The sequence below is a fragment of the Opisthocomus hoazin genome, chromosome 2 (genome assembly GCF_030867145.1).
Source record: "Opisthocomus hoazin isolate bOpiHoa1 chromosome 2, bOpiHoa1.hap1, whole genome shotgun sequence".
Classification (NCBI taxonomy): Eukaryota; Metazoa; Chordata; class Aves; order Opisthocomiformes; family Opisthocomidae; genus Opisthocomus; species Opisthocomus hoazin.
In genome coordinates, this window is record NC_134415.1 from 124,152,811 (window position 1) to 124,167,928 (window position 15,118).

At 48.0% G+C, this 15,118-nt stretch overlaps 2 protein-coding genes across 5 annotated transcripts in view; one reads left to right on the forward strand and one right to left on the reverse strand.

The window, feature by feature from the left end:
* The window catches only part of ATAD2B (ATPase family AAA domain containing 2B), a 90,190-nt gene extending 84,801 nt beyond the window's left edge, over positions 1-5,389 (reverse strand). For all 4 annotated transcript variants that reach the window (XR_012763268.1, XR_012763269.1, XM_075414909.1 and 1 more), the window contains exon 1: positions 4,953-5,389. Coding sequence is in view for 2 of the 4 variants with exons in the window: in XM_075414909.1 (XP_075271024.1) it covers positions 4,953-5,111 (159 nt within the window). In the remaining 2 variants the exon portion in view is untranslated. The remainder of the gene's footprint in view (positions 1-4,952) is intronic.
* UBXN2A (UBX domain protein 2A) overlaps positions 1-15,118 on the forward strand; it is a 342,165-nt gene that overhangs the window by 308,968 nt on the left and 18,079 nt on the right. The gene's annotated exons all lie outside the window — the stretch shown is intronic.

Genomic DNA, 15,118 nt, shown 5'->3' on the forward strand with positions numbered 1-15,118 from the left:
AAGCCTTCTGCTTTAAGTTCAAACTGAGTAGCTGGAGGAGCAGCTTTTATTAATATGAGTGTGGGATGAGCCTGATACTCCGAGGCAGCAATGCAGCACAGCGAACATCCACACCCTTTCCTGAGCAGCCTTCGGAGGTCTCATCCCCTTAGTTGATCAGTCCTTCGACTGCTTCTTTCCAAGGCCCCGTAACAGCGCGACTGCAACGATGGGCAGCGGCCTCCCCGGACGCTCCGCAGGCATCCCGCCGGCTGATCCCGGCCCAGACTGATCCCGCAAGATACACGGGAAGAACTCAAACTCAGGACGCCCCTTTGGAAACACAGAAGGATTACAGATGCTGACCGTATGGTACTTTGACAGGAACTTGGACATAGGATGCTTCCAACAATTGCTCAATTTCCCACTGCTCACGGACGTATTAACACCACACCACCAAAGAGCAGGCTGCACGATTCGGTCTAGATCGCCGATTTTCTCCTGCTAAGTCCCAAAAGAGCAGCAGACCACTAAAACAGAAAGAACCCGACGTTTTATTACGTACTGAAAAGACGAGCTTTCTTGGGCAACAGCCTTTCACTGAAATTGTTTGGAATAGCTTGACAAGACTCTGCATTTCAGGATGTATTTCACAGAATGGTAAAAGCGTTAGCCTCAGCGCCTTTATTGCTGTTACTGTAAACTCTAACAGTAAGACGATTCATTTCTTTAAAAACATAGATACCTGAGAGGAGCTTTTCTCCCCTGAAGAGCTTTACATGTGGGCGGCCAGCAAGGGTAACTTTCCCAGCATAGGAAGGAAACTCCACAATTTTGTTCTAAATCACAGAACATCCAGAACACGGTAAGACACTGTGCAAAGATGACAAATAAAATATGCTAATCTGAATCAGGCTCCTTCATTAAGGAAAACTTAATTTTCAGAAAGCTCTAAGGGGTATGTTTAAATCTAGTATTACAAGAGAAATAATAATAATTTTTCAAACTTCATTTTCTATCTTTTCAATAGCTGACCACTAACAACTTTTTAAGGAGTAAAGTGCAGCAATGAGCTTATGCTACAAAAGCCGCCATTACCAGCCAGAAACCAGGAAAAATATTTATTGTTACAGACTGAGAAATTACAGTATGAGACACTGCAATATACTGGTATTACAGAGCACAAAAATGCTGCTTAGCTTCGTGCCTTCCCACACCACAGCACTCGACGCCAGAGCTCCAGCCCGCGCTCGCTCCTATCGGCAGTTAAGCACAAGGGAGAGCTCTGGGTCGCCGCCGCGTACGCTGAACGATGCTGGCAGGGCTACCTTCCGCTAGGATCGCGTGTTACAATTATCACAGTGCCCTCAAGTAGCTCTTAAGGCACTGCTAATGCTTTCTTGGCTAATTAAATTAAGCTAATCTTGTATACATTTCTAAAATGTCTAACTAATACGCTGACATGACTTCAGTGTGTTTATTTTGCAATAAATTCATCAGGTTTTTTGATCAACATTTTTTACTGGTGTTTTGAGACGACTGAGAAGAATCATTTCACTTGGCAAATAAGTGTTACCAACAATCAACTCAGTATCTGAAAACATCAGATATCAGTAAATCTCGAGCACAAATTTAACCAGCTATTCCCACAGTGCCCTCAACACTTTCGCTGGGTGAATGAAGTCCACAGGATTTATACGCCTTGTGTTACAATTCTGTGTTTCTGAAGGCTTTGATACCACTTTTCTTGTCAGAATGCTTTAATATAAAGCCAGAACACTTCCCAAGTTTTAATGCTAGAAAGAAAAAAATACCTATACCTTATATAAAGATAGGTATTATCTTTAAATTTATTTAAGGATAGCTTCACTCTCTATCAAATGGTGCATACAGCAATCCTGGAAACAAGAAGAAAACATAGCCCGGTTCTTTCTCTCCATACCCTCTCTGTGCACTCTGCTATGACATCATTTCAGAGAATAAACTTCTCGGCTCCTTGATCCATTTAGTAAGGGATTTTGCTCATTTTAATCTGGCTTCTGGTCAGTGGACACACATGTATTCATCTCAGTCACTGAACGTGTGGGCGCCAGTCAATAATTCAAAACAGTTTACTTGTCAAAGACTGACGTAATTGCTTTCTCCAAGATGAGCAAGTACTACAGAGGGAATACAGAGAAGAGGATAAAGGCATTCAGGTTGTTACAGCGTGTTTCCACAGAACGCGTGTTGCTTCCAGATTCAGCTCAAACAAAAATGGACACTATTAATATGTAACTCAACAGAACATTGAACCAGAAGACTAGAAACTTAACTCAAGCTCTTGGGAGAAGAGGGATTAAACCTAGCCCTGTAAATTTACGCAAAAAAACTCCCCTATGTATACCAAAAAAAGCCAAGAGAAAAAAAGGTGAAGAAGCAAAAATGAAACAGATATAAAAGAGGTGGAAGGCAACTCCCAACCCCTCATCTGCTCCGACCACTGTCTTACAGGATGCCATTAGATTACCAACTCAGTTGCTGTTGTTAATAAGGAACAAATAGATGATCTTTCAAAATACATTCCAAAAGGTAATTACAAGCATTGCCACTGAAGAGCGTTTCTCTGGGAGACCAAGTCAGAACCTCCGTGGAAGAAAATCAAGTCACGCAGCGCAAACAAGACGCATACCACCTCTGCCACAGCTCCAAGCTCTAGCTGCCCATTAACCCAATTAACTGCTGGTAGTAAGGCCAGCTGCCTGACACGACACCCGAAAGATTTCAAAAGGACACACTGTTCCAGTCAACTTCGAAAAAAAATACATACAACTGCATGAAAATGATCCTGGTATACTTTCTGCGCAAAACAGAGCCTCGCTATCTGTCTCCCACCAGTCAGTCACTTCCAAAAGCAAAGGCTTTGTTTTCCTCCTGCTGTACTTATTCATGTTCTAATCACTGAAATCCTTCTCTGGCACCACTTCAAGAAGATTCAGGAGCTCAGAAAGACGCTGTGTTGCTGACAAATACTTCCATTTAAAGGATAAAAACAGTTGTACAAAGACAACTTTAAAATACAGTGGCATATATACATAGATATATATTACAAAATTCACTGAGTGGCGGGGGGAGCACCACCCAAAATGCTTCCTGGATAACTTCTGATCTTCTTTAGCAATCAAATCTTAAAAAAAAAAAATCCTACCTCAAATGCATGAGATGTGCTGTGAAGTGAAGCACGTCCCTTCCCATACAATAAAATATACACTTAACTTTAGAAAAAATGCTTTTTTAGAAGCATAGGTAATATCTGGGGATGTATTCAGTGATTTTATGACAGTATTTTGAAGAATCTCCTCTCCTTACACCACGACAATAACATAATTTAAACATTTTAATGATTTGCAGTATAAAATTACTATTCACAGTTGAAAAATATTTGGAAAAAAAGCCCAACCTACTTTTTTTAGCAGCAGTAAACTCCCTGCCAAGTCAGCCAGTAAGGGTTACACCAAACTTTGCCTCACAAACCACAAGACCCACGATATGAATAAATAGCAACTGCATACTAGAACAAGCAGAACAGCTTTTTACAGCTACGGTGCTACATCCCCACGAGTCTAATGAAGTTAAACAAGCAAGAAATAGGGGACAACGTGGAACAGTAAGACGGGGGGAAGGGAAGAACTGCGAAGCATGAAAGAACTTAGAGAAGCACAGAAAGTACAGAACATCTAGCCAGTGGCTGGTTTGTGTCGGGGTTTCGGGTTTTGTTTTAGTACTTTAAAACTGAAAGGATGGTGCGAAAGGTTTTCTGACAACTCCCGGCGTCCTCCTCCTGATCTGCCTCTGCTGTGCTTCTGCTTCTCCCACCGACTTCCTCCCCCGCAGAGGCTGGGGCACGGGCGGCTGGCACACGGCTGTCAAACGCTGTGACCCCCAATTCTCACTTCCATATTTACATTGCTTTTGAAACGCGTATTATGCAGAGCAGGCAGCTCTAACCACCGGTTTACATCTTCAAAGCAATACGAGAAGCGTCGTTAAGGGGGAAAAAAAGCCCTGCCTCTGATTTTTAAAACGCAGTCAATAAATCTGTTTAGAGACAACATGGGGAAAAAAAAAAAAAAAAAAGAGGCTCCCGAATTCTTTCTCCCGATTAGAATTCGCCAAATATGAGTTTCCCAAACCGTTAGCGCGGACCAGCAACGCCACGGCGGGAGAGCACCCAGCTCAGACCTCACGGCAAGAATCACACCCCAGAACCGGGCGTCCCGGCACCTGGGGGGGCCTCCCTCGGACGGCAGCTTTCTCCCGCGGAAGTCGAACCGAGGTCATTCAGGGAAAAAGGCGGAAAAAAAAAAAAAAAAAAAAAAAAAACACACAAACGAAAATAACCCCAACCCGGCGGGCGGCGAAGTTGCTGCGGGCGCAGCTCCCAACTTTTGTCTGGCAGCCGGCGCAGCGCCGCGCGCGGCCGCAGGGGGCGCCCCACGCCGCGCCGGGCCCCGCCGCCGCCACCGGCCCTGCCGCCCCGGCCCCGCACCGCCGGCCCCGCACCCCCGGCCCCCCCGGCCCCCACCGCCGGCACCCCGCCGGCACCTCCGGCCCCGCACCGCCGGCACCCCCAGCCCCGTACCGCCGGCACCCCGCCGGCACCCCCGGCCCCGCACCGCCGGCACCCCGCCGGCACCCCCGGCCCCGCACCGCCGGCACTCCGCAGACCGCCCGCCGCCCGCCCAGCGGGGGACACAGGCAGGACGCGGCGGGCGGGTCTCCGCAGCCGCCCCCCCATCCCACACACACACACCCCCCCTCGGGCTCCCCGGTGCCTCCTCAGCCCGGACCGCCTGCCGCCTCCGCCGTGCCTCACGCCGACAGCCGGCTCCGCCATCCCCCCCGCCCCCCCGGCAGCTGCGGCGCTGTCCCCAGCGACTCCCCGGCCAAGGCCCCCCCCTCGCCCCGTCCCCCGCGAACCCCCCGGTCCTCACCCGCGCCGCCGCCGCCGCCTCCTCCAGCCCGGCCGCATCTGCCTTGGTGCCCCTTTTGGAAGAGCGGGTCCGGGACGAGATGAAATGGCTGCCGGCTCCGGCCGCAGCGGCCGCCGCTTTGCCCAGGGGGCGCAAGGAGCTCTTCCTGGTGTTCACCATGGCCCCGGGGAGGGGGGACACGGGGGGCCGCCGCCGCCGCTGCCGCCGCCGCTGCCGCCGGCGCGGAGGGAGGAGGGAGGGCGGGCAGGCGGGGGCTCGGGTAGGGAGGGGAAGGGGAGGGAGGGGGGGGGGAGGGGGAGGAAGGAGAAAAAAGTCCTCTGGGGAAGCCGGTCCGCCGGGCGGGAGCCGCAGACGGGGCCGCGCCGGCTCCTCCGGTCGCTGCCGCCGCCTCCTCGGCTGGGTCTCGCACTAACTGGCCGCCATTACTGCCCCTTCTCCCTTTCTCTGCTCGGTCCGCCGCGACGCCGGCGACCGCCGCCAGGGGGCGCTGCGAAGAGCCGTGGCCGCGCGCAAGGCCGAGGCGGCCCCCGCTGTGTACGTTCTAGCACGGCGTCGGCGCGCTCTATGGGCCCGGCGCTGCCTGCCGAGGGTCCCCCGGGAGCGGGGCGGCGGCTGCGCTCCCCCGCCGGGCCCGGGGAGCGGGCGGACGGCGACCGCCGGCCGGGCAGCGAGGCGGGGCGGTTTCCGGGGACAGCGAGGGCTGCGCGGCGGTGTCGGGCCCCGGGGAGCGGCGGGGCCCGGGCCGTGACCTCCCGCAGCCTGCCAGGAGCCGGCGGGCCGCTGGCCGGGCCTGGCCCGGCGCCGCCTGCTGAAGGCCTGAGCCAGGAGGCCGAGGGCCGGGACGAAGCGGTGGCGGGGGGTGAGCGGTGGCACCAGTCGCAGCCGAAAAGGGTGCTCGGCCCCGGGACCGGGGGACCCGAGGTGCCGGCCCGGGTGGGTGCGTGCCGTGGCAGCGGAGGCGAACCGATCCGCCGAGGGTGGGATCCCCGCCGTGCTCCGTGGAAGCCTGTTCCCCAGCCCGGTGAGAAGTCCGCGGGGCAGCCGGGCTGTCGGGAGCCCGCCCTTGCTGCGCCTGCCCTGCCAGTCGCCGGTAGCCCCAGCTTGGGTTTGGTGTTCCTTGCTCAGTCGTTGGAAAGCTGATTTTTCTCTCGCCTCCCTCCTCTATCGCAAATCCAATAACAGAATTTTGCAGCGAAGAAGACTAGTATGTACTGCGGTATCTTCAATGCCTAGATGCTTTTCAGACTATTCACGAAGCAGAATCCAGTCCCTTCTCGCTGATGTGCAGCAAGAATCGCTCCTCTCGCGCCATAACTTCTTGCCCTTTGTGGAACTTACCACAGTAAGCCCCAAAACCAATAGCTTTGTAAAAGAAATATAGCTAATACGAGCGCAGAACTGTAGGTGACAAAGTCTCAGCCTTTTAACTTTCATACTGACTTGTCTGGCACCACTGGGCAAGTTAAGTGCTTTCTGCTTCTTTAATAAAAAAGAATAATAATTAGAATTATAATAATAATTAGAATAATAATTAGAATTACTGATCACATGGCTCAGGCTGTTGGGCTCAAGCAAGCTTTATCAAAGTATTTTTATTGTTCAAAGATGGAAAGTGCAATAATGTTTTAATGAAGAACAATAAATTTAAAAACTATTATTCTGCTTTACCTGTGTAGTCCCATGTCTTTTTTTTCAAGATTAAAGTCTGAAAAAGTATGATAGAGCATGTATTTAAAAATATGAAACATGCACCAATGACATTAGGATACAGAATAAGAACATGGGCTATTTAGATTTGCAGTCAAACTTTTCTTACTGTGAACGGTGACAAATTTTTATTTTTATGAGATATTCCAAAATACAGCGTGTTTCAGAGTGGGAACTATGGTCTTTTTCTCATCTGACATTCTCTGTTTAGAGCTTTTAATCTGTGTTACCAACAGTACTTCATCTCCTGTTCAAGAATCTGCAGGGTCTTTCAAAAGTAGAGTTGTCCTGCTCCATGAGATTAGTTCTGTTATGTTTCATATCCTTTGCTACTTCATTAATTTGTTTAACGGTTATGAAAGGATGTCGCCATTTCATACGCTTGTGGGCTAAAGAAGTATTTTAATTAGAAACTACAACCGTTTTTGAAAATGGTGTTTGGAGATCACATCCTTTTATCCTTCCAAGTAAGAACAGAAGGAAACTGCAAGAGACTGTCCCTTACAAATTGTGGGAACGAACCAGGAGACATGTTTGCTAAGAGCTACTATCACAATCATCTGATGACAAATAATGTACTTTTCCATTTCTGTCCTGTGCTATTGATAGGCCATGTGACTCAGATATGGTGTCCAAATTCTGTTGGTCTGAAAATGAAATACAACACACTGATCTTCTTCAAGTTTTTGTATGCATCACAAAAACATCATCCCCATTCTGGGAGAACCAACGGATCAATCTGGCCCAAAAAAGGGCCCAGCCTGCAGCGGTTACAGCGGACGTCATAACTCAGGATTGCAAGGCATTGGCAGGATGGCTTGGGGAAGCTTGCATAACATCTGCTTGCAACGTGCCTGATCCAAACCAGCACTCCTCCTCTCGTGAGCGCTGATGACTTTTTACAAAGTAAAACACACTTGGTCGTCATGCAAGCAGGTTGATTTTCCTGGGTGCCTATCCAGACCTCTTTGAAACAACAGAAAACCCACAGCTTAAAAGCTATTTACTTTATATTTACTAAATATTTTTACCACAGTGGTGTCCTTTTTTCTTCCTTTTTCTTTTAGTGCCCTGATCTTGTTCCTGTGAGCCGTACTCAAGCAAGTACTCTTCATGGCGCCAGAGGGACTACTCTTGTGGAGGGATTGATGTAGTTAAAAATCCCTGCTCACTGCTTTCAACATTTTTAGTGCTTTATTCTCATTATGTTAGCATAGCAGGGAACATGTAAAGGCATGCTTCATTTTCAATGTTTACTCCATAGATTGTTTTTCACAGATGGTTTTATTTTCAAGTTTCTTAGTTGTCTTGTTCCTCTTACACGGTGTGGCCAGTTATTTTGACTCAAACAGTTTATGGCTTTATAGCTTCTGTGTGAGCTCCATCACCACTTTTAGTACTAACAATATAAATAAATAAATCATAAATTACAATTGTTAGATTTGTTCAGAATTTTTGTTTGTAATACAGAGAACATGTTAACATAGGATTAATATTTTATATCACACATACTTAGAGATTTAAATCTGGTTTATCAATGAAAGATGAATTGCTGTGGAATCATAGAATGCTCTGGGTTGGAAGTGACCTTTAGAGGTCATCTAGCCCAACCCCCCTGCAGTGAGGAGGGACGTCTTCCACTAGACCAGGTTGCTCAGAGCCCCGTCCAACCTGGCCTTGAATGTTTCCAGGGATGGGGCATCGACCACCTCTCTGGGCAACCTGTGCCAGTGTTTCACCACCTTCATTGTAAAGAATTTCTTTCTTGTGTCCAGTCTAAATCTACCCTAATTTAGTTTAAAACCGTTACCCCTTGTCCTATCGCAACAGGCCCTGCTAAAAAGTTTGTCCCCATCTTTATTATAAGCCCCCTTTAAGTACTGGAAGGCCGCAGTAAGGTCTCCCTGCAGCCTTCTCTTCTCCAGACTGAACAGCCCGAGCTCTCCCAGCCTCTCCTCCCAGCAGAGGGGTTCCAGCCCTCGGATCATTGCTGTGGCCTTCTCTGGCCCCGCTCCAGACTCTCCAGGTCTGTCCTGTGCTGAGGGCTCCAGAGCTGGACGCAGGGCTCCCAGGGGGGTCTCAGCAGAGCAGAGTAGAGGGGCAGAATCACCTCCCTCACCCTGCTGCCCACACTGCTGGGGATGCAGCCCAGGATAGAGTTGGCCTTCTGATCTGTGAGTGCACATTGTCGGCTCATGTCAAGCTTTTCATCCCCCAGTACCCCCAAATCCTTCTAGGCAGGGCTGCTCTCAAGCCCCTCATCCCCCAACCTGTGCTGACAGTGGGGGTTGCCCTGACCCAGATGCATGCAGGACCCTGCACCTGGCCTTGCTGAACCTCACGAGGTTCACGCGGGCCCACTTCTTGAGCTTGTCCAGGTCCCTCTGGATGGCATCCTGTCCTTCTGGTGTGTCAACTGCACCACTCAGCTTGGTGTCATCTGCAGACTTGCTGAGGGTGCACTCAATCTCACTTAAGTAATTGATGAAAATGTTAAACAGCACTGGTCCCAGTATGGACCCCTGAGGGACACCACTTGTCACCGGTGTCCATCTAGACATCAAGCTGTTGATGACTACCCTCTGGATGTGACCATCCAACAAATTCCTTATCCACCGAACAATCCATCCATCAAATCCATATCTCTCCAATTTAGAGAGAAGGATGTGGTGGGGGACTGTGTCAAAGGCCTTACAGAAGCCCAGACATACGACATCCGTAGCTCTTCCCTTGTCCACTGATGCCGTCACTCCATCACTCGATCACTAGGTTGGTCAGGCAGGACTTGCCCTTGGTGAAGCCATGCTGGCTGTCTCAAATGACCTCCCTGTCCTCCGTGTGCCTTATCAGAGCTTCTAGGAGGATCTGTTCCATGATCTTCCCAGGCACAGAGGTGAGGCTGACAGGTCGGTGGTTCCTGGGATCCTCCTTCCTCCCCTTTTTAAAAATGGGCACAATGTTTGCCTTCCTCCAGTCACCAGCGACTTCACCTGACTGCCAGAGAAATGGATGCAGCGTAATTACACTAATGCAAGAATTTACTTGCTCCCATTTTTTCTACCTGTTGTTTGTTTCAAATGTCAAATGAAGAAAGAACAGAATTAAAAACCTGTTTTGCCCCTCTTCAGCGCTCTACATGCAGGAAAATCACTGTGAAAAATACAAAAACTCTGAGTAGTGAAAGACAAAAGGCAATGAAGAAAGGAAGGGGAGAATGACTGGAGCCAAACTTCACTAAGTGTTCCGTAAAAATTTTGTAGAGCCCATTTTTAGTAAGATTCAACTTCAAGAACTGTAGTTTGGTCTTACAGACAGATATCTTAAATACTTCCGAAAATAAATGCTGTTGGGAAAGACTGTATTTCAAATGGAGCCAATTTATTACAAATGCCGAAGCTTACAGCAGTGCTCAACACCCTTTTATCTCCAGTTGTTCAGAAAAGAAGATAAAGATATCTGAAATATGTATAAGGAGAAGGCACAGCATCTGCTGTGGCAGCTACGCCACTGGGAAATTGGAAAAACATGAAAAAGCACTTGAGAAAAGGAATCCCCTTCCATTAAACAAGACTTGTGGAATGAAATCTTATTGGGACTTAGCGATGTAAAAAGACACTGAAAAATGACCCAGGACAGAATGCCTTGTTTGCTCCATGAGTAGTATTTAATGGCACAAGAAATATTTGGAGATGGAAGATTTTGCTGCTACCTGTCGCTATTTTACAAGGAAATTAGGACGCGTTACAACAAAAGTCCTTCATCCCTTATTCAGAACTTTTGTAGAGAGTTTCAGCCTAGTAAGGACCAGAGGGCTCTATTCAGTGAGTTACCATTTGCTTCAATCACAGGCAATTTACCAGAGATTACTCTGCAGTGTCTCTGAATAGCTATAACATTCCACAGAATGGAAATCGAATCATCTTTTCAGGACTCTGTGTATAAGCTCTTGTGTGCTCCTCTCTGTCATGCTGTCAACTCATCCTGGTTTCCGTTGAATCTCAAAACAAAAAAGATTCACAGGAGATCTTGCTCAGGTACACCCGCTCCTTTCCTGAGGAGATCTTAGGAAAAGAAGATCGTGTGGTTTCCACTTTGAGATTTTCCGTTACAGAGACATGCCAATAGGATATTAAGTTTGGAAACATCAAACAAGCAGTGTCCAGTAATCAGGGTAGGTACTGGCTTGAACTTGAATACACCAGGTGATAGAGTCACTCCACATTGCAAGCATTTTGCTATGTCATTAAAGATGGCTCGTTATTCAAAGACTACCATTATCATTTTAAAATGTGTAACAATTTTGTTTGAGAATTAAATAGTTAACGTTCAGTCCTGTTATCAGCACAGCTATCTGAAGATTATTTTCCGCACTACAACAGATAACATCACTGCAAGTTGAAGCGGGATCAAAGAGTAGATTTCTTAGATGACATTAAATGGGAGTGGTAAGTCTTGCCTCCTAATATTTCAAAATTATCTTCCCATCACATCTAGCCATGAGCTTCCCTAACATTTTTCCCGTTGAGCTAAGGTTGCAGTAGATAGTTTTCCTAATACTAATAATTGTGTGAAACTCACAGGCTGATGATATTGTAAGCCAGGAATCTGCAGGGTCTGTTTTTCACTATCATTCAGGCTCTAAATTGCTTCCATCTTGGACAAAAGTGGCAAATCATCTCACTCTGGTGTTTACGATCATTAATCACAAGCAAGCAGTACCGCCAGCCTGTTACTATGCTGGGTGATGTATAGCTTTGTAGTAGAAATCAGACTCTGTCCTAAAATGCTTACAAGAAAAATAGGCATTTATTAACATATTTGTAGATAAGATTTAGGAGCATACGAATGCATAATGGCTGGATTAAAGGTCACATGGGAATTCCATCAGAAACATTATTTTCTCATAAATCTCATAGTCCTCACACACAACCCCAGGTTTAGAAGAACGTTTTCTTGTTACATATCCAAGAACTATCTCACTAACTACACTACCATATCATCATTCTAATTTCACTTGAGTATCTTTGTTTCGAGAATTCACATCATATGTTGTTCCCAAATGTGTGTTATCTGGTACAAACAGTTGCTCAGGCTGTCTTGAATTTTTCATGGTTTTATGCATTCCATGCTACTTTTAAAATTGAAGCTATATTCACTTTTCTTGTGGATTTACAGTCGAGGAGTCCAGCAGCATGCGTGGATATTGCTCTCATTGCATGGGGTTAACACCCTCTTCATGAATGCTGGTTCACCCAACACCTCCCGTAAAACAATGACTCACTTTTCCATTGCACAGCTAACTTTCCAGAAACGTCGGTTCCTTAAGCTGTTTCTCCCTGTGTAGCAGCCTACAAGGTTTAACATCCCTGCAAGGACTATGTGGGAAGAGGACACCGTGCAGAGGAACGTGCTGTCTTTGTCAAGGGAATTGCCAAGTACAGAATAACCAGATTCTGTTCCCTTTATTTCCAGTCCCATTTCCTTCCCATTCTGCCCCAGCTCTGTACGCATGCGCTTAGAAAAGGCTTCAGGCAACGGCTGCTATCTCGAGTTAAAGTCAATCAATACAGCTGATGCGTTGATGTTTAATCATAGGTAGCCGATGGTTTCCTCTGGCACGGGTTAACCTTGTTAAATATATGGTTTAAAGATACTCCTTCGAAATTAATTTTCTGCTTGTTTTTAGATACACTGTGTGCTGGTTCTCCTGTGACCTTGACGGGATGGGTGGTGACAGCTAAAACACTGCTTTGCTTTGTCAACACTGAGATCAGCCCTACGTTACAGAACAAGTTCAGGGGTTGTCACTATCTTCCACACCAGCGCATCTGACCTCTGCTGACAAAGAGGGCAGGAGACGGTTTCATTCATCTCATGAATACCCCGTGGGAGTTTTTTTCAGCGATCTCCATCTGGGCTGTTTGCTTCTATTCACCACACAGTAAGAAAAGGACCATTTACTCCTATTCGTCTCGTGTAATGTTTCTTGCCAGAGAATCAGCTGTACGAAATGCGCAGAGTCTAAAAGGAGCTTAGTAATGTCTTGATTGCAACAACACTCGGAACTTGAAAACTTCTAGCTTTTAAGAAAAGCTGATTTTTTACATTATACTGGAGTTGAAGACACAGCAATATCTTCCTTAAGATTTTTCTTACTCCTGTGCTTTGTCAGTAGTTTCAGTCGCGAGGGAGAACAGCTGTACTTAGAAGAGCTTTTAAGAAACCACTAAATTCACTAGGACGCCGACTCCTGTTGTAGTAGGTCAGCGTGTCTCCAGCTGTACTCTGATTTCCAGTAATGGATCTAATCTTCTAAACCAATATGTGACTGCAGTGGGGGAGCCTGCATCTTTACCCCAGGTAAGTCCAACCTTGCCTCCTTCTGTGCTTACCTTTGGGTCTATAAAATTTTGCAGAAAGGGCCCCCAAGGAAGGGTTAGGCATATTACTGGACTTCCGTGTTTAATGAAATGGAGCCAATGCACTTAAAACATTGAAAGAAAATATGAAACAGTCCAGCACTGCAGAATAACCTTCTGAAGTTTCACCTAGAGCTTTGTAAATTCCTGAAACTTTTCAACAGTGGTGTGATATTCTTGTGAAAGGTCATCTATGTATATATTTTAAAAAAAAAAAACTTCACTTAATAGAATCAAGAAGTAAGACTTGTAACAAACAAGTGCCTTCTATCCAAAAATTTCAAAGTTATTTAAAACATTAAAGAAAACTAGGGAGAAACCTGGTCTAGCGGAAGGTGTCCCTGACCATGGCAGGGGGGTTGGAACTGGATGATCTTGAAGGTCCCTTCCAACCCAAACCATTCTGTGGTTCTAGGATTCTATGAATGGAATCTCAGAAATTATATTTTGAAACATAAGACTCCATGTATTTTACACCAAAACTAAGGTAAATTTCTTTACTATTTTCCCTGAAGATTTATAGGCAGGAGCTGCAATTAGATCTCATCCAGTTACATCTTAACAATTAATCTTAACTGCCATCAAAAGGTTTAGTGCATTGTGATGTACATAACAAAGAGGAAGAAATTATAACCGTCGAGGGTCAGATTTTTTCTTCTTTTACTCACCTAACTCTGTGACTAAGCATCTTATTTTAATGTTTTTGAGACCATGATTTTAATTGTTACGATTAAAGGATTGCAGAAACCGGTCCCACACGAAGACGACATTCGACGAACCTTTGCCTTGAGATTTACGTTTGATCGCACTTGTAAGTTTGCAGCGGATTGCCCATTAATTAATGTGAATTAGCTAGTTGGGGCTGTTCAGTTTAGGTTAATTCTAGATGTTCACATCGCTAACTGGGGGGGGGAGGGGGAATCCCTTATCGAAAAGCACCCAGGGGCAAGCTGCAGACTTGCTGGGCTGGGCGTTCGCTTTGGGTGGCTCCCAACACCAGGAACGGGGGTCCCAGGGCAGCGCAGAGTCACAGCTCGGCACTGGGCCCGGAGGCTCCAGGAAGTGCTGTGGGCGGGCTCCCCACGGGTCCGTCCCTTCTCCGCTCTCCAAGGTCCCTTTGGGGTCTCAGCCCTCCAGCCGCTGCGCCACGCTTTTGTCCTCGGCACACGGCCGCGGCAGAGCCCCTCTTCAAATATCATAGAATCATAGAATCATGGAATGGGTTGGGTTGGAAGGGACGTTAAAGATCATCGGGTTCCAACCCCCCTGCCATAAGCAGGGACATCTTCCACCAGACCAGGTTGCTCAGAGCTCCATCCAACCTGGCCTTGAACACTGCCAGGGAGGGGGCAGCCACAGCTTCTCTGGGCAACCTGGGCCAGGGCCTCACCACCCTCATGGGGAAGAATTTCTTCCTAATCTCTAATCTAAATCTGCCCTCTTTTAGTTTAGAGCCATTCCCCCTTGTCCTATCACTACACATCCTTGTGAAAAGTCCCTCTCCATCCTTCCTGTAGGCCCCCTCAGGCACTGGCAGCTGCTCTAAGGTCACCCCGGAGCCTTCTCTTCTCCAGGCTGAACAGCCCCAACTCCCTCAGCCTGTCCTCGTAGCAGAGGTGCTCCAGCCCTCAGATCATCTTCGTGGCCTCCTCTGGACCCGCTCCAGCACACCCATGTCCTTCTCCCTTTAATTAGTCCTTCCCACCTAATGAGGAATCCCCCGTCTGCAAAGGGCTCAGCGCGGGGCCGGGCAAAGGGCCGGGAGCAGCCGGGCCGGGCCGAGCCCCCGGGCCCACTCTCGGCCGCGGTGGGCGCGCCGGCCGGGCGGACGAAGCTTCACCGGCCCCTCGGGGGGCCGTGGCGCTGCACCGGGCCCCTGCCCGGGCGTTTTCCCGCTGCCCTCGGAGGGAGGAAGCCCGGCGCGGCACGGCAGCCTCTGGGGAACCTGCGCTTCCCCACGCGCCCCACTCCCGACGGGGCGCACATGGCCCCGCCCACCGCGACATGGCGGCCTGAGGCCCCGCCCCTCCGGTGGTGGGG